At 64.4% G+C, this 19,823-nt stretch overlaps 1 protein-coding gene across 2 annotated transcripts in view; it reads left to right on the top strand.

Moving 5' to 3' along the window:
• PKP1 (plakophilin 1) overlaps positions 1-16,200 on the top strand; it is a 40,708-nt gene extending 24,508 nt beyond the window's left edge. For both annotated transcript variants that reach the window (XM_043485907.1, XM_043485908.1), the window contains exons 3-14: positions 326-720; positions 3,768-3,912; positions 4,659-4,866; positions 5,338-5,515; positions 6,630-6,744; positions 7,654-7,809; positions 8,481-8,657; positions 9,629-9,782; positions 10,067-10,253; positions 12,087-12,171; positions 12,407-12,512; positions 13,863-16,200. In XM_043485907.1, the coding sequence (XP_043341842.1) occupies positions 326-720; positions 3,768-3,912; positions 4,659-4,866; positions 5,338-5,515; positions 6,630-6,744; positions 7,654-7,809; positions 8,481-8,657; positions 9,629-9,782; positions 10,067-10,253; positions 12,087-12,171; positions 12,407-12,481 (1,875 nt within the window). In that variant the 3' untranslated portion in view covers positions 12,482-12,512; positions 13,863-16,200. The remainder of the gene's footprint in view (positions 1-325; positions 721-3,767; positions 3,913-4,658; positions 4,867-5,337; positions 5,516-6,629; positions 6,745-7,653; positions 7,810-8,480; positions 8,658-9,628; positions 9,783-10,066; positions 10,254-12,086; positions 12,172-12,406; positions 12,513-13,862) is intronic.
• The last annotated feature ends 3,623 nt before the right edge of the window (positions 16,201-19,823 follow it).

The raw sequence follows: 19,823 nt of genomic DNA, 5'->3' as shown, positions 1-19,823 counted from the left end.
GATCTTTTCTGGCTACAAGCCACGGTAAGCCGTACACTTGACACACAGCCCAGCCCTTTCTACATGTCCTGCACTCATATTTTCTAATTCCAATATATATTATTTGATCCCATTAAAAAAAAAAATGGTGGTCACAGTCTGCTGAATTGATTTCCTAATCCGTAAGGTGTCACAACCTGCAGTTTGAGAAGTTGTCTATGGGAGGCTGGTTAGGGTTCCCCCCTCACCAGACATCCCAGGACCCTCTGAGCGCCACCACGGGGGTGGCGGGGTGGTGGATCCTGGGTGGGGACCCCGGCTGAGCCTCCCTCCCCTTCTCCCCCAGATCTACAATGGGACCCTCAAGCGGGAGGCTGACAACAGGCGCTTCAGCTCCTACAGCCAGATGGAGAGCTGGGGCCGGCAGTACCCGCGGGGAAGCTGCACCGCGCCGGGCGCCGGCAGCGACATCTGCTTCATGCAGAAGATCAAGGCCAGCCGCAGTGAGCCCGACCTCTACTGCGACCCCCGGGGCACCCTACGCAAGGGCACGCTGGGCAGCAAGGGCCACAAGACCACCCAGAACCGCTACAGCTTCTACAGCACCTGCAGCGGCCAGAAGGCGGTCAAGAAGTACCCGGGGCGCCCGCCCTCCTGCACCTCCAAGCAGGACCCCGTGTGCGTCCCGCCCACCTCCTGCACCAAGGACCTGTCCTTCAGCCACTCCAGGGCCAGCTCCAAGTGAGTACCCACAGCGAGGGGCGGGCGGGGCCGCGGGGACCGGCTGCTGGCCCGGGGTTCTCAGCCTGCAGGGGGTGGCGGATCCCGGACCCCGAACAGAGGTGTCAAGTGTGTGGGTTGATTTTAAGGGGTCTCCAGTGATGAACGGGGGAGGAGGGAAGTGAGGGACTGGCTGGGCCAGTGATTCTCAAAGTGTGTGCCTCTGACCACCAGCCTTGGCATCACCAGGAAGCTTTTGAGGAAAGCTCCTCGGCAGGCTGCCTAGACCTCCGACTCAGAGACCCTGTTGGGCCTGCGGCGTGCCTCACCAGCCTGCAGGCAGTGCAGACTCTGTCGGGGCTTGAGGCTCGCTGGGCTTGGGGGTTAATGCTCTCCCCACCTTCCGAAAGAGCAAAGGAGTGTGCCCCAGGGTCGATGACGAGAAAGGGGTGGGGTCCATCTTACAGGGCAGAGGACAGAAGCCAGAAGGATCAGCACGGGGGGCGGTGCCCGTAGAGAGCCCTGGGGACCGCCACCGGTGCCCGTAGAGAGCCCTGGGCACAGGCCGGCTTGGACACGGCCACCGGGGCCCGTAGAGAGCCATGGGGATGGCCACCGGTGCCCGTAGAGAGCCTTGGGGACTGCCACCGGTGCCCGTAGAGAGCCCTGGGCACAGGCCGGCTTGGGGACGGCCACCGGGGCCCGTAGAGAGCCATGGGGATGGCCACCAGTGCCCGTAGAGAGCCCTGGGCACAGGCCGGCTTGGACACGGCCACCGGGGCCCGTAGAGAGCCATGGGGATGGCCACCGGTGCCCGTAGAGAGCCCTGGGCACAGGCCGGCTTGGGGACGGCCACCGGGTCTCGAGGGTCGCTCTTGCGCCCCATGAACCTCAGAGCTGCACTCGGTCCCCACCAGAGTCCTGTACGCATTTCCTTGACGTCTGCTGAGCGTGGATGGGCAGAGCAGGGAGACTGCATGGACTGAACAGCCAGGGCCGCCTGCAGCTGTGGGGTTAACTGCCTTCCGCGGGGCCTGGGGGGACTGCAGTCTTCGTGTCTGACCCCCAGAGCCCTTCCAGGCTAGGACCTGGGGAGAGACGGGCTCAGAGGTGCCAGGTAGCTTGCCCAAGGCCACGCCGCCACCACGCCCTCCTCTGCTCACCACGCTGTCCTGGCCGTTATGGAACTGGCCCTCTGATGGCTGCCTGGAGGCCATACGGGTACTTAGGAGTCTTTGGAGAAGGACTGAGAGAATGTCTCCTTTGGAGACGGACCAGGGCCTCGTCCAGCCCCGCCTCATTTCCCCAAACTGGAGGCCCCAAGAGGACAGGATCGGGCATGAGTGGCAGACTGTGTGGAGGTGAGGTCTGCCCTGCAGATGCTGGGCGGTGTTCTCCCGATGCGGCGGGTACCACTGATGGAGGTCCGGGAGCTCCTCTCCAGAGGCTGTCTTTCCAGAAACGGAGTCGGGCGCCTGCAGTGGAGGGGCATGAGGCTGGGACTCACGAAGCGCGGGCTGCTCTAGAAATGCTGGGAGGATTTCTAGGGGCGGGGGCTGGGGCCAGGAAGAGGCTGCCCAGCTGTCTGTGGGAACCAGAGGCCAGGGACGCGGCCTGCCGTCAGCACTGTGGGAGCTGGAGCAGGTCCTGGAAGGAGGACTCCTTTCCCCAGGGGGGCTCCCAGCCGGGGGTCTGCAGTGAGGGGAAGGGACAGAGGCACCCAGGCCTGATCAGGGTGCAGCGTGGAGCGCAGTCTTGCTGGAGCAGACACGAGTTCAGGCTGGGAGTGTGTGAGTCGTGGCAGAACCAGACTGTTGGGTTAGAACAGGATGGTTCTAGTTTTGTGGCTCCAAAAATGTGGGTTATTGGCCATTTTGTACGGTTCGACCAATGCATGCCCTTGGGTATCAGTCTCAGTTCGAGTCTGAACTTGAACTTGCAGTATGGAGAAGCTGCTGATGGGGACAGCTCAGCAAACAGGGTGTCAACCGCTCATCTGGGAACGGCTGTTACACTTCGGGTGGGACTGAGTGCTCGGAGAAGAAAGCCACTGGGGGTGGGTCTCGCTGTCGTCCCAATGAGAGTGACCGTGGTCAGAAGGAAGGCAGTGGCCGTGAGGATGGGAGGAGGAGCAGGTGTGAGAATGTTTGTGTTAGAAAAATCAGCTCGACTTGGAAATGGAGGAAGGAGGAAGAGAGGGACGCAGGGGTGGATGGCTAGATGAATGGATGAAGGGATAGAGGGAAAATGGATGATAGATGGATGGATGATGGAGGGAATGGATGGAGGGATGGATGGAAGATGGACAGCAGATTGCGGGAAGATGGATGACGGATGCAGGAGAGGAAGATGGGGGGATGGATGGGTGGAGGGAAGATGGACAATAGATGGAGGGAAGATTGATGATGGATGATGGATGGATGAAGGAAAGGAAGATGCGGGGATGGAGGGATGGAAGGAGGATGGACAATAGATGGATGAAGGTGGATGATGGATGGAAGAGGGACAGTTGATGGAGGGAAGATTGATGATGGATGGATGATGGATAATGGATGGATGGAGGGATGAATGGAAGATGGACAATAGATTGAGGGAACATGGACAGTGGATGGATGCATGATGAATGGATGGAGGGAAGATGGGCAATAGATTGAGGGAAGATGGATGATGGATGATGGTTGATGCAGGGATGCAGGAGAGGAAGATGGGGGATGGATGGGTGGAGGGAGGGCGGGAGGAGGGGTGATGGAGGGGTGCAGACAGATGCAGAGGCTCCCAGCATCCTCTTCTGTTTTCCCAGCACCAGGCACACACGTGAGAGATGGCAGGGTGGGTGGGCGCTTCCCCTCAGGAGTAGGGCAGAGCTGCCTCTCAGCACAGAGGTGACTTGTCCGCTTGGACATGACCGGTGACCAGGGCCTCATCCCTGCAAATGCTCCCTGCGGGGTGAGCCGTCCCCTCCTCTGGGGGAGCTGTCCACTGTGGGAGTGGGGCCAGCCCCTTCCAGCTCTGGGGCGGGCACAGGGACCCTGAGCCCCTGCAACCCTCTGGCCCACCCATGCCCACAGGATCTGCAGCGAGGACATTGAGTGCAGCGGGCTGACCATCCCCAAGGCTGTGCAGTACCTGAGCTCCCAGGACGAGAAGTGCCAGGCCATCGGGGCCTACTACATCCAGCACACCTGCTTCCAAGACGAGTCTGCCAAGCAGCAGGTCAGTGGCCGGGGGGCTGGGGGGCAGCCTGAGCCCACTCTGAGCCGGGGTGGGGGGCGTTTGCTGTTGGCCCCTCATCCCCCTGCCCAGCTGCCGAAGGCTGGGAGTGTGCCCGGCATGCCCAAGGTCAGGGGGCTGTCTGCAGGGGACACCACTCAGCCCGTGGTCTGGAGTGACAGCCACAGGCTCAAAGGAAACCCCTCCTCAAATTCACTAAGGAAAGGACGGCTTCCTCCCCTTCAGCTTCAGCCCTACCCTCTGATTCTCTCTCTCTCTCTCTCTCTGTCTCTGTCTGTCTTTCTGTCTGTCTCTCTGTCTCTCTCTGTCTCTCTGTCTCTCCCATGGTTGAGAGCAGGGCTGTCTGTGCCCCTGAGTGTGGCCGGCAGGGAGGCCTCCTCGTGGCCCTGTGAAGCGGGCAGACTCCTAGTGCGGGCGGGGTCCATGTCCATGCAGCCCCTGCCACAGTGGGAGGTGTCCCCACAGGGGTCCCCCCGGCCTCAGGACTCTGAAGCAGGCTCCGTGCGGTCCTCACCACAGGCGCCCAGGAGGGACACGGGGCTTGGGAGGGGGCTGAGGGCTCCGGCGAGGCAGCAGGGCGCCCTGTCCGGCGCCGCCTTGGCCCCCGCGTCTCTCCAGGCTGCCCGTCGTCTGTCTGGGCAGCGCCGGGCGATGGGCTCAGAGTGGCGCGGCTCCGGGCGGCGGGTCTCCAGCCTGGCCTGAGCCCCGCCCGGCGCACTTTCCCGCAGGTGTACCAGCTGGGCGGCATCTGCAAGCTGGTGGACCTGCTCCGCAGCCCCAACCAGAACGTGCAGCAGGCCGCGGCCGGGGCTCTGCGCAACCTCGTGTTCCGCAGCACCGCCAACAAGCTGGAGACACGGCGGCAGAACGGCATCCGCGAGGCGGTCAGCCTCCTGAGGAGGACCGGGAGCGCGGAGATCCAGAAGCAGCTGACCGGTGGGGGCCCGGCCGCGGGGGCGGGGGCGGGGGGGGGCGGGGGGCAGCCTCAGGTGGACACTCAGGCCAGTGCTGGCCAGGCTAGTCGTGCCCAGCGGGTGCCCTGGGTACTGGGTCCCTCTGTCCGCCCGCGGTCTGAGGTGTCTGAGGAGAGAGGGCAGTGTGTCCAGGCGGGATCTGTGTTTGGAGAAATGGAGACCAGGAGAAGACCCCGAGGGGTCGGAGCTTTGGCTTAGCCACCGTGTGTCACATTGACCCGCACAGAGAACCCCCAGCGCTCCGCCCTTGAAACCCTGCTGTCTGGCTGGAACGTGGGGTCGGGGGTTGGCAAGCCTAACGGCAGTCTGGGGGCCAGGGTCCAGCGGGGGCGGGGTCCAGCGGGGCGGGGTTCAGCAGAGGCGGGGTCCAGCGGGGGCGGGGTCCAGCGGGGTGGCCCTGTGCCCTGGTCCTGCTGAGCCCGCGGTCCCCCAGGGCTGCTCTGGAACCTGTCCTCCACCGACGAGCTGAAGGAGGAGCTGATCGCCGAGGCGCTGCCCGTGCTGGCTGACCGCGTCATCATCCCCTTCTCGGGCTGGTGCGACGGCAACAGCAACCTGCCCCGGGACCCCGTGGACCCCGAGGTCTTCTTCAATGCCACCGGCTGCCTGAGGTGAGGCGGGGTCCAGCCGGCCGAGCCCAGGCTCAGAGGGGCCGGGGGCGAGGGCCTGGACGAGGCTTGGGACCCCCACCTGCACCAGGGGGGCCTGAGCCAGGAGTCTGAGTGGAGACTCGTGGGTCTGAACGTCTGAACTGGCTCCGCTGGCCGCCCGCCCACTCCGCACAGCCCTGGCTGTTGCACTCCTGAGGAGCGTCTTTGAGATGCTCGTGTACCGACGCCTCAGTGCGTCACCTCCTGGCTGTGACGCTAACAGCGTCTGTCGTGTTCCCTGGCGTGAGGAGGGCACTGCTTTGGCCAGAACTTCCTGGGTTCCGCCCCAGCCCGTGGCAAAGGCCCTGGGGGCTGCAGGGGGTGGGACTCTCCTCTGGGGGCGGAGGTGGCGGGTACCCAGGAGCAGACCGCACTCAGGGTCACACCTCCCTCTAACAGCAGCCTCCGAGGAGCGGAGGGGAGAGGCTGGGGAGGTGCAGAGTCAGGGTCATGGAGACCTTAACGGGGCAGCCACAGCCAAACCCCACCTGCGCCAGGCAGGGGCGCCCAGGCGGCCCGGGGGTGAGCCCCGTGCTGGGGGCAGGACACCGCCTCCAGGGAGCCTCCGAGCCCCTGTCCAGCAGCCCCAGGCAGGGCCAGGCGGTGGAGCCCCAGGCCCTGCCCAGAACGTGCCACGAGGGTCCAGTGTGTGCCAGGCTGCTAGCAGCATCAGAGCCCGGGACACATAGCAGTTCCGGGCCTGGAGCCCGGCGGGCACGGAGGAGGGTGGAGGAGGCCAGGGAGACCCCAGCCCGGCCTCAGCCAGGCCTGAGGAGAGCCCGGTCCTCATCTGCTTCCTTCAGTTTCTGTCCTCTCTCCCCGCCTTCCTCTCCCACCACGACCTCCAACCCCTCCCCGTGACCTCTGCCCCTCCCCATACCTCCACCCCCGTGACCTCCACCCTCTCCCCATGACCTCTGCCCTCCCCATGACCTCTGCTCTCTCCACCTGACCTCCACCCCACCCTGTGACTTCCACCCCATCCCTATGACCTCCACCCCCCATGATCTCTGCACCTCCCCGTGACCTCTGCCCCCTCCCCGTGACCTCTGCCCCTCCTCGTGACCTCCACTAGGAACCTGAGCTCCGCAGACGCGGGCCGCCAGACCATGCGCAACTACATGGGGCTCATCGACTCGCTCATGGCCTACGTCCAGAACTGCGTGGCGGCCAACCGCTGTGACGACAAGGTGAGTGTGGCCCCAGAAGGCCAGCACAGCCGCGCGCCCACCCACACCGCACACCTGCGCAGACGGGCAGGAGGGCAGACGGTGGTGGGAAGGGGCACGGAGGCTGCAGTCCGCCCACCCGGCCGGAGGAGAGAGCCGTCCCCAGGGGCTGGCCGGGCATCGTGACCCCTGGGTCCCACATGGGCTTTCCCTGGAGAGGACTCTGCCTCCTGCTCCTCCATCAGCTGTGACCACAGGCCTCAGGAGAGAGCCGTCTCCAGGGCACCGGGGAGGGGCGGAGGACACGGGGAGGGGGTGGAGGTCACAGTGCGGAGGTGAAGGTCACGGGGAGGGGCGGAGGTCACAGTGGGAAGGTGAAGGTCATGGGAAGGGGCGGAGGTCACAGTGAGAAGGTGAAGGTCACGGGAAGGGGCGGAGGTCACAAGAACAGGTTGAGGGCGTGGTGGGAGAGGAAGGAGGGGAGAAAGGAGGACCGAATGGAGGAGGGAAGCATATGAGGCCCCGGGAGGGAGGGAAGCCTTTCGGGCGGGGAGGTCCTGGGCCTCGGAGGCTTTGAGGAGGAGTTCAGGGTCGCTCGTGCAGGCTGTGTCTCCGGAGCCAGGCTGGCCGTGGGCACGCTGGCCGGGGCAGCAGGGACGGTGGCCGCGGCCTGTGCCTGCCGCCAACCAGGCCTCCCGTAGGTGCCTCCTGGGGGTCATCTCCCTGGGAGCCCTGGGAAGCAGGCCACTTTGGTCCCATTTCAGAGCTGAGGAAGCTGAGGCCCAGGAGGGGCGGGCGGGTCACTGGTGCTCGCACAGCCGCAGGGCAGGGCCGCTCGCACAGTCCCGGGCGGCCGGGTGGGGGCCTTCCCCGGCCAGGCCAGGGCTCGGGGGCGGGCGGGGGCTCAGGCCGTCTCTGCTCGGCCCCCAGTCAGTGGAGAACTGCATGTGCGTCCTCCACAACCTCTCCTACCGCCTGGACGCCGAGGTGCCCACGCGCTACCGCCAGCTGGAGTACACTGCCCGCAACGCCTACACCGACAAGTCCTCCACCGGCTGCTTCAGCAACAAGAGCGACCGCATGACGGTGAGTGCCCGCGGCCCCCGCGGCCCCCGCGGCCCCGTCCACCCGCCCGCCCGCGGAGCCCGAGACCGGCCCTGGGGGAGGGGCCCTGCCCCGCCTGGCCGTGGGCCCCGCTGCACCAGGAGTGGGGAGCGCCTCATCTCCCCCACCACACAGGCCCTGCGTGCTCGCAGGGATGGAGCGGGAGCCGCCTGTGGGCAGGCCTCCTCTCCCCTGTCTTCTCCCTCGTTCCTGATGGTGGGGGTCAGCCTGGCACCCACCATCTGAGCGTCCTGGGCCCCCAGGGCTCCTAGAAGCAGAGAGATGCTGGGAAGGAAGGGCTGGCCGCCTCCTCTGGGCAGGCCATGCAAGCTGGGCCCTGGGCCACCCCTGCTGGCCTGGGGAGTGAGGGAGCCTCACCGTGGAGGCGGGGGCCCAGCTCGCTGGGAGCGCAGAGACGGCTCTGTGCCCGCCGAGAGGGCAGAGGGCCTGGGGGAGGCGAGGGGGCAGCGGGCACACCTCCAGGAACCAGGACTCTGAGGCCAGGGGAACACTTAGGATGCTCTGTGCCCGCGGAGAGGGCAGAGGGCCTGGGGGAAGGGGCAGCGGGCACACCCTCCTCCGGGAACCACGACTCTGAGGCCGGAGGAGCAGGGCACATGGGTTCAGCCCCGCAACCTTCCTCCTGCCCCCAGAACAACAACTACGACTGCCCGCTCCCCGAGGAAGAGCCCAACCCCAAGGGCAGCAGCTGGCTGTACCACTCAGACGCCGTCCGCACCTACCTGAACCTCATGGGCAAGAGCAAGAAGGACGCCACCCTGGAGGCCTGCGCGGGTGCCCTGCAGAACCTGACTGCCAGCAAAGGGCTGGTGAGCGCCCCCACCTCGCCCCACCTGTCTCGCCCCTTCCACCAGCCTGCCTGAGTCAGGCAGGGACGTGCACTGTGCTCCAGGCCAGGCACAGGGCAGCTGAGGGGGCCAGAACCCCCAGCCTGCCTGGAGTCTGTGCCGTAGGGTCCCCTCTGCCTCCTGGCTCCCGGCCCAGACTGGGCTCAGGCCATGAAGGGTCTGCTGCGTGCTGAGTGGACAGAGGTGGACATGGAGGGTTTGGGGTGTGGGCAGGTCCACAGAAAAGTGTGGCAGAATTGGGAGAGCGTTGAGGCCAGAGGCAGTCTGGGGACATGGTGGAATTGGGGGAGGTAGGAGGCAGGTCTGCAGCTGCCCTTCTGCCCTCTCTGCTCAGGACAGAAGGGGGTGAGGGTGAGCTCAGGGTCAAAGAGGACCCCCCACTGTTAGAGGATGGGCCTGGACCAGGTTACGGCCAGCGTGGCTTTCCCGCCAGGGGCCCGGTGGGCTGCCCGTCCTCTCGGGGACCCTGGGTTGCATCTCCAAGCTGCACAGGCCCATTCATCCACCCTCGACCCGACACTCAGCACAGAGGCAGCAAGCCGGCAGGAGACGGGTGGCCCTTCCTTAGGTGGCAGGGACCCTCGACTGCAGGCTTCACGCAACCAGAGAGCTGGGAAGCGGGAGGGAGGCCGGGCAGCCGCCACGAGAACCGGTCACACCTGGGAGTTGATTCTGGGCCCCTCCCATGGGGGACGAGGGGCAGGGATGCCCCTCACCAGACCCGCTGGGCTCAGGCTGCCCCCGGCGAGCTGCAGGTGCGTTTGCCTGGGGGATTGTTCTGCAGCCGCCCAGGTGGGAGCAAACGTGAGTCTATCTGCTTCCAACACGGAAGAGGAAGTTCTGGGGTCCCCGAGGGCGGGGTTCCTGGCCCCCTCCTGCCTGCCGTGGGCCCGGGGAAGCCCAGCGAGGGCCTCACTCGTCCTCTTTCCCAGATGTCCAGCGGCATGAGCCAGCTGATCGGGCTGAAGGAGAAGGGCCTGCCCCACATCGCCCGCCTGCTGCAGTCCGGCAACTCGGACGTGGTGCGGTCTGGAGCCTCGCTGCTGAGCAACATGTCCCGGCACCCCGCGCTGCACAGAGTGATGGGTGAGCGCCCCCGCGGGAGGGGCCCCACTCTCCAGAGCCTGCTGGGAGTCCCCCTTTGACCTCTCCCTGGGGGAGCATCCTGGAAGGGGAAGCTGGCCCCAGAGCGGCGTGGGCCTAGGAAGGGGCAGGTCACCTGGGTGGGGAGCAGGTGCGTAGGTTCCATCGGGCCACCAGCCTTGAGTGGGAGGTACCTGGCTGGGAGCCTGGCTGAGGGCAGCCTCAGACTGGGCCGCATGGGACCCCTCGGCCGCCGACCCCGTGCCCGCCCCTCCTTTCTCTCCCAGGGACCCAGGTGTTCCCAGAGGTGACCAGACTCCTCACCAGTCACACCGGCAACACCAGCAACTCGGAGGACATCCTGGCCTCGGCCTGCTACACCGTGAGGAACCTGATGGCCTCCCTGCCGGGCATGGCCAAGCAGCACTTCTCCAGCAGCATGGTCAACAACGTCATCAACCTGTCCCGTAGCAGGTAGGGGGCCGCGGGGGGAACTGCAGGTGAGGGAACCATAGGTGGGGGAACTGCAGGTGGGGGAACTACCAGTGGGGGAACCATAGGTGAGGGAACTATAGGTGGGGGAACTGCAGGTGGGGGAACACCGGTGAGGGAACTTAGTGGGGGACTGCAGGTGGGGACCACAGGCGAGGAACTATAGGTGGGGGGACTGCAGGTGGGGGAACTCCAGGTGGGGGAACTACCAGTGGGGGAACAATAGGTGAGGGAACTATAGGTGGGGGGATCCCGGTGGAGGGAACTACCAGTGGGGGAACCATAGGTGAGGGAACTATAGGTGGGGGGAACTGAGGTGGGGGAACTCCAGGTGGGGGAACCATAGGTGAGGGAACTATAGGTGGGGGGAACTGCAGGTGGGGGAACTCCAGGTGGGGGAACAATAGGTGAGGGAACTATAGGTGAGGGGGACTCCAGGTGGGGGAACTACCAGTGGGGGAATCATAGGTGAGGGAACTATAGGTGGGGGGGATTGCAGGTGGGGGAACTACCAGTGGGGGAACCATAGGTGAGGGAACTATAGGTGGGGGGGATTGCAGGTGGGGGAACTACCAGTGGGGGAACCATAGGTGAGGGAACTATAGGTGGGGGGGATTGCAGGTGGGGGAACTACCAGTGGGGGAACAATAGGTGAGGGAACTATAGGTGAGGGGGGCTCCAGGTGGGGGAACTACCAGTGGGGGAACCATAGGTGAGGGAACTATAGGTGGGGGGATCTCCAGGTGGGAGACTGCAGGTGGGGGAACTACCAGTGTGGGAACTGCAGGTGGGGGGGAACTGCAGGTGGGGGAACCATAGGTGAGGGAACTATAGATGGAGGGGATTGCAGGTGGGGGAACTCCAGGTGGAGGAACCACAGGTGAGGGAACTATAGGTGGGGGGAACTGCAGGTGGAGGGAACTCCAGGTTGGGGGACTGCAGATGGGGGGAACTGCAGGTGGGGGAACCATAGGTGAGGGAACTATAGATGGGGGGGATTGCAGGTGGGGGAACTCCAGGTGGGGGAACCATAGGTGAGGGAACTATAGGTGGGGGAACTGCAGGTGGGGGAACTGCAGGTGGGGAACCACAGGTGAGGGAACTATAGGTTGGGGGACTGCAGGTGGGGGAACTACCAGTGTGGGAACTATAGGTTGGGGGAACTGCAGGTGGGGGGACTTCAGGTGGGGGAACCACAGGTGAGGGAACTATAGGTGGGGGAACTGCAGGTGGGGGGGAACTGCAGGTGGGGGGAACTCCAGGTGAGGGAACTATAGGTGGGGGGAACTGCAGGTGGGGGGGAACTGCAGGTGGGGGGAACTCCAGGTGGGGGGACTGCAGGTGGGGGAACTGCAGGTGGCCGGGGGTCGGGTGGAGGGGGCAGGGGAGCAGGGCTGCCTGGTGGGTGGAGGGTGGAGGGTGGCGGGGCCCTGCAGAGTGGGAGTTGGCGGGGAGGCCCGAAGGAGGGAGGTTCCAGAAGCTGAGGCCTCACTCTCGGGCCCCAGGCAGCACCCATCCTGGCTGGGAACCAAAGGACAGTGAGTGCCGTGGGCCAGCAGGAGGCACGCAGCAGCAGCCCCAGCCGTGCAGGACTTATCTGGCCCACGGAGCTCTGTCATCCCAGGACAAGGCCAAGGGACAGAAAGGGGGCCCCAAAGAGAGTCCCAGGTGCCTCTGAGGGGGCAGAGCCGCGGGGTGTGCCCACTGTGAGGATGCCCACCAGCGGGGCTGCCCCAGGAGGAGTGAGGGGGAGGGCAGAGGGTTGGCTCATCCTCAGGCGGCCAGTCTCAGTGCCGGTGAACTTCCGCCCCACAGCACCTCCCCCAAGGCTGCGGAGGCCGCCCGCCTCCTCCTGTCCGACATGTGGTCCAGCAGGGAGCTGCAGGGGCTCCTCAGGCAGGTAAGGCCTCACCCCGCCTGGCCCTGCCGGAGAGCTCGCCCACACTGCCCAGCTCTGCCGCGGGAGGGAGAGGCCGGCCCCTCGTGATGCAGTCCAGGGGCTGGCCTCCTCCCCAGGCTGAGGAGGTGCGGCGGGCAGGGCCGTCAAGGAAGCGTGCTGGGAGCAGCCTCTGAGCTTGGGGACGCCCGTGGCGCCTGCCCCCAGGTGTCTCACGCAGCTGCTGTCTCTCCCGCAGCAAGGTTTTGATAGGAGCATGCTGGGGACCTTAGCCGGGGCCAACAGCCTCAGGAACTTCACCTCCCGATTCTGAGAGAGGCTGCCTGCCCACGTTCAGCTTGCAGGTGAGAATCGCCCCCTCTGGGCAGGGGCACCTCCAGGCCCCCTGCCACGGTCCCAGCCATCCTCAGAGAAAGGGGCCTAGCCCTGCTCCCCAGGGACATAGAAGCAGGCTCCAGTCTGGCTGACGTAAGGTCTGTGAGGACTGCCGTGTCGACTGCCTGGGCAGTGACTGTCCCACACAGGACATTCAGTTCAGTTCAGTTCAGTTCAGTCACTCAGTCGTGTCCGGCTCAGCGACCCCATGGACTGCAGCATGCCTGGCCTCCATGTCCATCACGAACTCACGGAGTTTACTATGTCCATTGAGTCAGTAATGCCATCCAACCATCTCATCCTCTGTGGTCCCCTTCTCCTCCTGCCTTCAGTGTTTCCCAGCATCAGGCTCTTTTCTGGTGAGTCAGTTCTTCACATCAGGTGGCCAAAGTACTGGAGCTTCAGCTTCAGTATCAGTCCTTCCAGTCAGTATTCAGGACGGATTTCCTTTAGGATGGACTGGTAGCATCATCAGGCCAGAGGTCTGGGCAGAACTGCCAGGCACAGTGGTGTAGGTTGCTCACTGCACAACCCAGGTGGTACCACTCACATGGACTGCAGTGTGAATGGCACCCCAGCAATGACACAGTGTGCGGTTCTGGGTTTGGGCGTCTGCGGTTCACCTCTTCTTCTTACAGGCCACGGTCCAGTCTCTGCAGCGTGCCTAGTGTGGACAAGCTTGTTTCTAGCTGACAATTCTAGGGACCAAAAACTCAGGTCCAGCATCCCTGACAAGGGCTTCTAAGCCTTAGCCTTCCTTCGGCTCACTTGGGATGCTTGCTCAACCACACGCGCCTGGTCCCAACCCCAGTAGTCCTGACTCAGTGGCTCCGGAGTGAGGTCTAGGAAAATACATTTTAAACAAGCATCCCAAGGGATTAGGGCCACGTTTCGATGCTCAGATTGGCCTGGTCAGCCCTGGAGGGTCAGCAGAGGTGGCCCCACCTGCGGAGAGCTAGGTATGAGGACAGAGCCTTCTGAGTTGAAGGGACCTCTGGGCACCCCAGTGGCCCAGGGCATGCTGGTGAGGCTGGGGCCACAACTTCAATCCAGACGAAGGTGCCCTCAGACCTCAGAACCTCCCCCCCAGCAGCAAATGCGTCCCAACAGCACAAGGACGGACACAGAGCCGAGACTAGCCAGCAGGCGCCTGACACACGCAGTCTGCCGCCGGGGTGGACACGTGGGCGTGGGGGCCTCTGATCAGATGCCGGCACCCTGTGAACGTCTCAGGCATGGCCCTGACCCCAGGCGCGGGCGCGCTGGAAGGGGACCGCTGGTGAGACCGGGTGCTCACTGGGGGTCTTCTCCTTTTCCAGACGTGATCCGACCAGCGGAGCAGACCCGGGCCTTACTGCAGGCGCGTCTGTCCACCTGCACAGCGTTTGGAGGTGTTCAGAGCCAGCCAAGAGCACGCAGGGACGCTGCGGTGGATGAAAATATTTTTAGATTCTTTCTTTTCCTTGGGGGAACTAACAGGCAGTGGGGGTGGGGGAGGGGAGCGGGGGGGGCTTTCTTGAGTTAAGGGAGTTTATGTCTTGATGTTAATACTTCTTTCTCTGAGGAGCGGCATATATACATATGTATAGTGTGTATGTGAGTGCACGCGTGTGTGTGCATGCGTGTGTGCGGAAGGCAGGCCCTGGAACTGCAGGACTGGGGGAACTGCAGGCTGAGCTCACGGTGGTGGCGGGACTCACTCTCACAGACGCGGGTGACTGTGCTTGGGGTTTCGCTCCCCGTCATCCCGAAGAGTGGGTGCCGGGGCCTCGCCAGCACCAGGCCCACGGGGAGTCCTGCAGCGTCAGGGCGGGGGAGTGACTGGGGCTGGGGCTCATCCCCCACCCACCCCGAGAGGCGGCTTTGCAGGAAGGGAGGTTGGCGGGGCTCAGTGTATCTCCTGGGAAATCTGGCGTGGCCGAGCGGCCCTCCCGCAGGGCCTGGGGCCGGGGCTGGGCGGCCGTGGGGTCTGCTGGGTGGGCCAGGACAGGCAGGCTGTCTTTGCTGTATGAGTCTGTCCGGAGAGGAGGTGCCGGGGGCGGCCGACCACTCCCGCGGGCCGTGTACCCATCAGAGCGGGCTTGCCTGGGAGCCCTCCTCTACAGGGGCGAGTCATCCACATGTTGGGGAGGAAGGAGGCAGAGTGGTGGGAGAGCGGCGGGTCCGTCCTCGGATTCCCAGCAGAGGAGCTGGCCCGGGTAGGCCAGGGGTTGACCCATGGGTCCTGAGACCCGTCGAGCCCCCAGCGAGGCAGGGTTTCGGAGGAGGGCGCTCGGCTAGGAAAGGGAGCTGTTATGTCAGGGATCAGCCAGAGGCCGCCCCGCCTTCCCTGACGCCCAGCTGCCCGTGACAACTGCAGAGAGGGTGGTGAGAAGCCCGCTGGGGCAGTGGCTCCCAGACCCCCAGACTCGTATGAGCATAGAGCAGGCCCCGGAGAGCGCCCCTGTCTGTGGGCTGAGACCGGGCGGGACACAGCGCCACCTGGCCGCAGCCCCCCTGCCCAGCAGCGCCAGCGGCGATCAGTGGGGACTGGCTGCCTGGCCTTGCCCACCGCACACCTCCTCCCGCCGCGTGTCCCCCCCGCCCCCCGTCCAGTCCCACTGCTCACCCCGGCAGTCAGACCCCGGCCCCGAGGAACCCCCGCGGGAGAGGACAGCAGGACTGGCCGGGTCGGGCTCAGACCTGTGATGGCCCGCCACGCGGCCGCGTGTTCTCTGCTGCTGGGGTCTCCCTCACATGCAGGCCCGCCTCCCTCACAGGCCCATGGGGAGCTGGTCCCAGAAGACCGTCCCCTCGGCCACTCCCCGGGCCCTAGGGGAGTTTGTTTCTCCAAGAAACACGCGAGGAGCCAGGCGGTGTTGTCAGCCCTTAGGATACATCGGTGACAAGAGACCACACCCCATCCACGTGGCCCACGTTCTCCTGGAGGAAAGAGGGGCTCCGGGGTCCCTGGCTTTAGGGGTCCCCGGCTTTAGGGGCCCCCAAGGAGAGAGAGCCGCTCAGTCCAGTCAGGGCTAGAGGGAAGTAGCTGAGGACCAGCGGGTCTGTGGCCATGCCGGGGAGAGCCCCCGCCGCTGCCAGGGGGTGGCGTTTCAGTAGGCCGGGTGGACAGTCAGGCCAGGCCTGGTTTAGCCATCTCGTGACTTCTGCTGCCAGCTGGCCAGGCTTGTCACTCTGGAGGAGGCAGACCTTTGCAGGGTGGGTGGTGCTGTGGATGAGGCTCTAGAGAAGGAGCTCGGGGTCTGCGGGCCCAGCTTGGGCTGGAAGGATGTGCTGGCCTCACGCTGCCGGGCTCGACGCCCGAAACAGGACACTCCAATGCGAGATCAAGTGGGGGAGGGCCCAGGCCACGAGGGTCTCCCTGCGCAGCCCCGACCCAGGGCTTAAGGCGGACAGGCCCCTGGCTGCCAGACCCGCCTGGTGTGCCCTGCCCAGCAGCGCAGACCCCTCCCAGACCGGAGGCGGAGCTGCTCCTGTCTGCCTGGGGCCCAGCAGAGCTGGGGGCATGGGAGGGAAAGGGAGGTCCCTTTGCAGCCTGCTCCCCCCGCTGTGTCTGGAAGAACCGGGCACCGGCCAGGCCCGTTTCCTGTGGGGTACACTGTGTGTTTGCTTTTTTGGAAATATAGGAAATCAATAAATTGCTGGCGTTTCTTTGAACATTGTCGAGCAGTGGATTACTGGGGGAGCCGCTGAGGCCCCAGGGGCCACTCACGCCTCCCTGCGCCAGACGAGGACTCTGAGGCCCAGACTGGTGTGGCTGGCCTTATCTTACAGATAAGTCCCCTTCGGGAGAGGACAGACGCGCCCAACGTCACACAGGTTGTCCAGGGAAGCACGTCCAGGAAGGCCCCTGGGAAGCGGACCTCAGGGCTAAAAGAGGAGCTCGCATTTCCTGAAGGCCTGTTCTCCCCGAGTCCTGCGGGACGGGCTGGGGGCCCTGCCCCAGGAGGCTCGTAAGGGATAGGACAGACACCGGGAACCTGCTGGGTCAGGCGGAAGCCCCAGGTGGTGGCGGGACTCGCGGCTGTGGGCTCCCCGGCTGGAGGGGCCTGGGGGGCTTAGGGCGGGCTGGAGAGAGGGCCCGCCCCAGCCTGGGAGGGCGGTGACCTTTCTGAGCCTGTGACTCTGAGCCCTGAGTCATCCCTCAGTTGGGGACAGTCAGCAAGGCCGGGGGGAGGGCAGGGCCTCAGCTCCGGGGAGCGGGGGGCGGAGAAGACCACCTCTCTGGGGCCCAGACTGTTGACGCTCTGGGTCTGGAGCCTCCAAAACGTGAGGTCAAACTGCAGATTTGAAGTCAATACATACTTAATTGGTGAATTGCCACTAAAGCAAGGGCTTCCCAGGTGGCTCCGTGGTAAAGAACCGCCTGCAATGCAGGAGACACGGATTTGGGCCCTGGGTCGGGAAGATCCCCTGGATAAGGAAATGGCAACCCACTCCAGTATTCCTGCCTGGTAAATCCCATGGACCGAGGAGCCTGGTGGGCTGCCGTCCACGGGGTCGCAAAAGAGTTGAACAGGCACTCACACATTAAAGCGAAGTGTAACCATGGGGAGGTACGCAGCTTCAGTGCGGGCAGCTCCGTGACTCTCCACCCGCCAAGCGCTGGCCCCCAGGTCAAATGCAGAGAGTGACCAGCTCCCCAAGGCCCTCAGGCCCCCCGGGGCCCCGTCCTCTGCCGCTCTGCCCCACGGGTGCTGCTGAGAGATGGCCTGTCCACAACAGCCCTGCGGTGCAGACACAGCGTGGCCTGCTGCCCCATGTCTGGGGTGTGTGACCGCGGAGACCACGTGTGCCCGGCGCTGCCCGAAGGGGCCACGGTGTCGGAACACACAGCGAGCCGTCACGGACCCCGACTCCGCGGGAGGTGGTGCATTCAGCGTGTGCGCTGCCAGAGGGGCTTAATCCGGCCGTGTCCGGTCAGCAGGGTTCAGGCCCTGCTGGCCTCTTGGAGAACTTCCTGAGGAGAGTGCAACGTTCCTCGGGGCCAGAAACAGAGGGCAATTCAGAGTGGGGATTCCAGGGGACGCCGGCAGCCCGGACTATGAGGGCAGGGTCTCTGGAGCCCTGAGCCCGAGTCGCCCAGACCCCACGTCCCAGCTGCCGCAGCACATCCACCTGAGCCAGGAAGCTGGTCCCTGGAGGCCAGGCTGCCCTGGAGACACCACAGGCCTGACGCGTCACCTCTTGGAACGCAGGGCCTTCTGCCGCCCCGCACAGCCGGAGAAGGAGTGAACAGAAGTTAGTTATGCTTTGTTAGCAATAGGCTTTTTACTGAGGGGCCACAAGACAGCTCTTACCTTGCAAAGGCTTAGGGTGTTCCCTTTCTTCACCCCAGTGAGACAGACAGAGCTCAGGGCACTAATGTCCGGTTCAGAGATGAGGACAGGGAGGCCCAGGCAGACCAGCCCAGAGCCACCAGCATGGCCGGTGCGTCGTTCTGAACCCTCCCAGCCTCATGTCCCCGCACTCGGGCCCAACATTGTCCTGAAGGAGCGCTGGGCCGGGGGACAGGGGGACACGGGGACACGTGGAGGCGTGGCCACACGTTAATCACCTAAATCTTCGCAGCGATGCCACAGGTGGGCGCGACCACTCCCAGTTCACAGATGAGGAAACTCTGGCTCAGAGAAGCTGTGCCACTTGTCCGAGGTCACACCGCTAGTAGGCGACAGAAGGTGAAGGGGGCCTGAGGCCAGACCCCTGCCGTCTCCCTCTTTAGCGGCACTTGAACAGCACTTGCCCACGGTCAGGCCGACTCCCAGCCTGCCTCCAGGATCCCTGTGAGCCTGAACCTCGGCCTTCACCCATCCCAGCTCCTGGCCAGGCCCCCGGGGGGCCCACCTTGGGTGCCCAGATCCTACAGCCTCCCACCTCCACCCCTGCCCTCTGCAGCAGGCCCAGGGAGGCCCGGCCCTGCCAGCTCCACTCCATCCAACCCCCATGTCAGCTAGAGTCAGGCCGGGGTTCCCAGAAATTGCTCCAGCCCCAACATGCCCTTCCCGCAGGCCCTCCGGTGGGACACACATCCCATTACGGCCAGCAGGGCTGCCCACTCCAGGGCCGGTGGTGGACTGGGGAGGACAACCACATCTGAGGCTCAAAAGCTGGTGAGGACAGCCTACCCCACCAACCCTGGGCGAGGAGAGGCTGCCCCACCCCACAGCCTCTGTCCAGAGGGGCTGCAGAGATGTGCCCAGACTCAGCTTACCCCTCCCAAGAGAGCCCCACACAAAAGCCCCAGTGACTGGTACGTGTGCGTGTGTGCCCACACATGTGTGTGCATGTGTGCATGTATGTGGGGGCATGCATGTGCACATGTGTGTATACATGGCAGTATATGCATACGTGTGTGCCCGTACATGTGTGCGTGTATGTGTTGCGCGTGTACGTGTACATGGTAGCGTGTGCATATGTGTTCACCCATACATGTGTGTGCGTGTGTGGTCACACGTGTGTGTGCATGTGCATGGAATTAGATTAGCATTTCCCAAGGTTATTCCCACAGGTGCTAAGTGACAAAGGGAATCTAAGTTTCGGAAAATCTGGGCTACATGAGGTTAAACATCTATCTTCACTCAGGAGTCCACACATGGACACGTGTGGTAACAGAGAGAGGAAGAGAAGGTGGAGTGACCTGAGCCCCACCCCCACTTTGTCTGCCTGCAGGGAGCCAGTCTGGGCCACACTCAGTCGGCCTGAGGCCAGGTAACCGGAGATTCTGGGGTCCCAGACGGAGGCCCCCCTGGAGCACTTTAGCAGCAACCCATGGGCATGGCCTGGGGATCCTCGGCCTCAGCTGACCTAGCCCCATGGGGGCGGCCTCCAGCAGATAGGAGAGGCTGGTGGGCAGCCTGCTGTTGAACGGCGATTCAGGTTGGGGCCCGAGCAGCCCTTTGCTGTTCACAGAATCTGAGACACCCCCCACCCTCTGCCCCAGTCAGCCCGACCAGCTGACGCAGCTTCCCAGAAAGTCCATCTTGTCAGGTTGGAACAGCAAGAGTGACCTCGTTCACTGGGTCTCAAGCTGTAACGTGCGTGTGGACCCCTGGGATCTGGTTGAACGTGACCCTGAGCATCTGCATTTCCACCAGCCCCCGGGGGTGTTCCTGCCGCCATGTGGGGACCGCACCAGGCTGCGATTCCTTCCCAGTCCAGGAAGGCTTCCTGGAGGCGCAGACCTGCAGGAGAGGGGAGATGAGAGGGAAGACCAGGCAGCAGAGCTGGGGCTGCAGAATAAGAGGAGTGTGGGAGAGTCTGGCAGTGAGGTTGTCTGGGGG

The sequence above is a fragment of the Cervus canadensis genome, chromosome 13 (assembly GCF_019320065.1).
Source record: "Cervus canadensis isolate Bull #8, Minnesota chromosome 13, ASM1932006v1, whole genome shotgun sequence".
In the NCBI taxonomy this organism is placed as follows: Eukaryota; Metazoa; Chordata; class Mammalia; order Artiodactyla; family Cervidae; genus Cervus; species Cervus canadensis.
The sequence above is the reverse complement of the archived record's forward strand: the minus strand, read 5'-3'. Positions and strand labels throughout refer to the sequence as shown.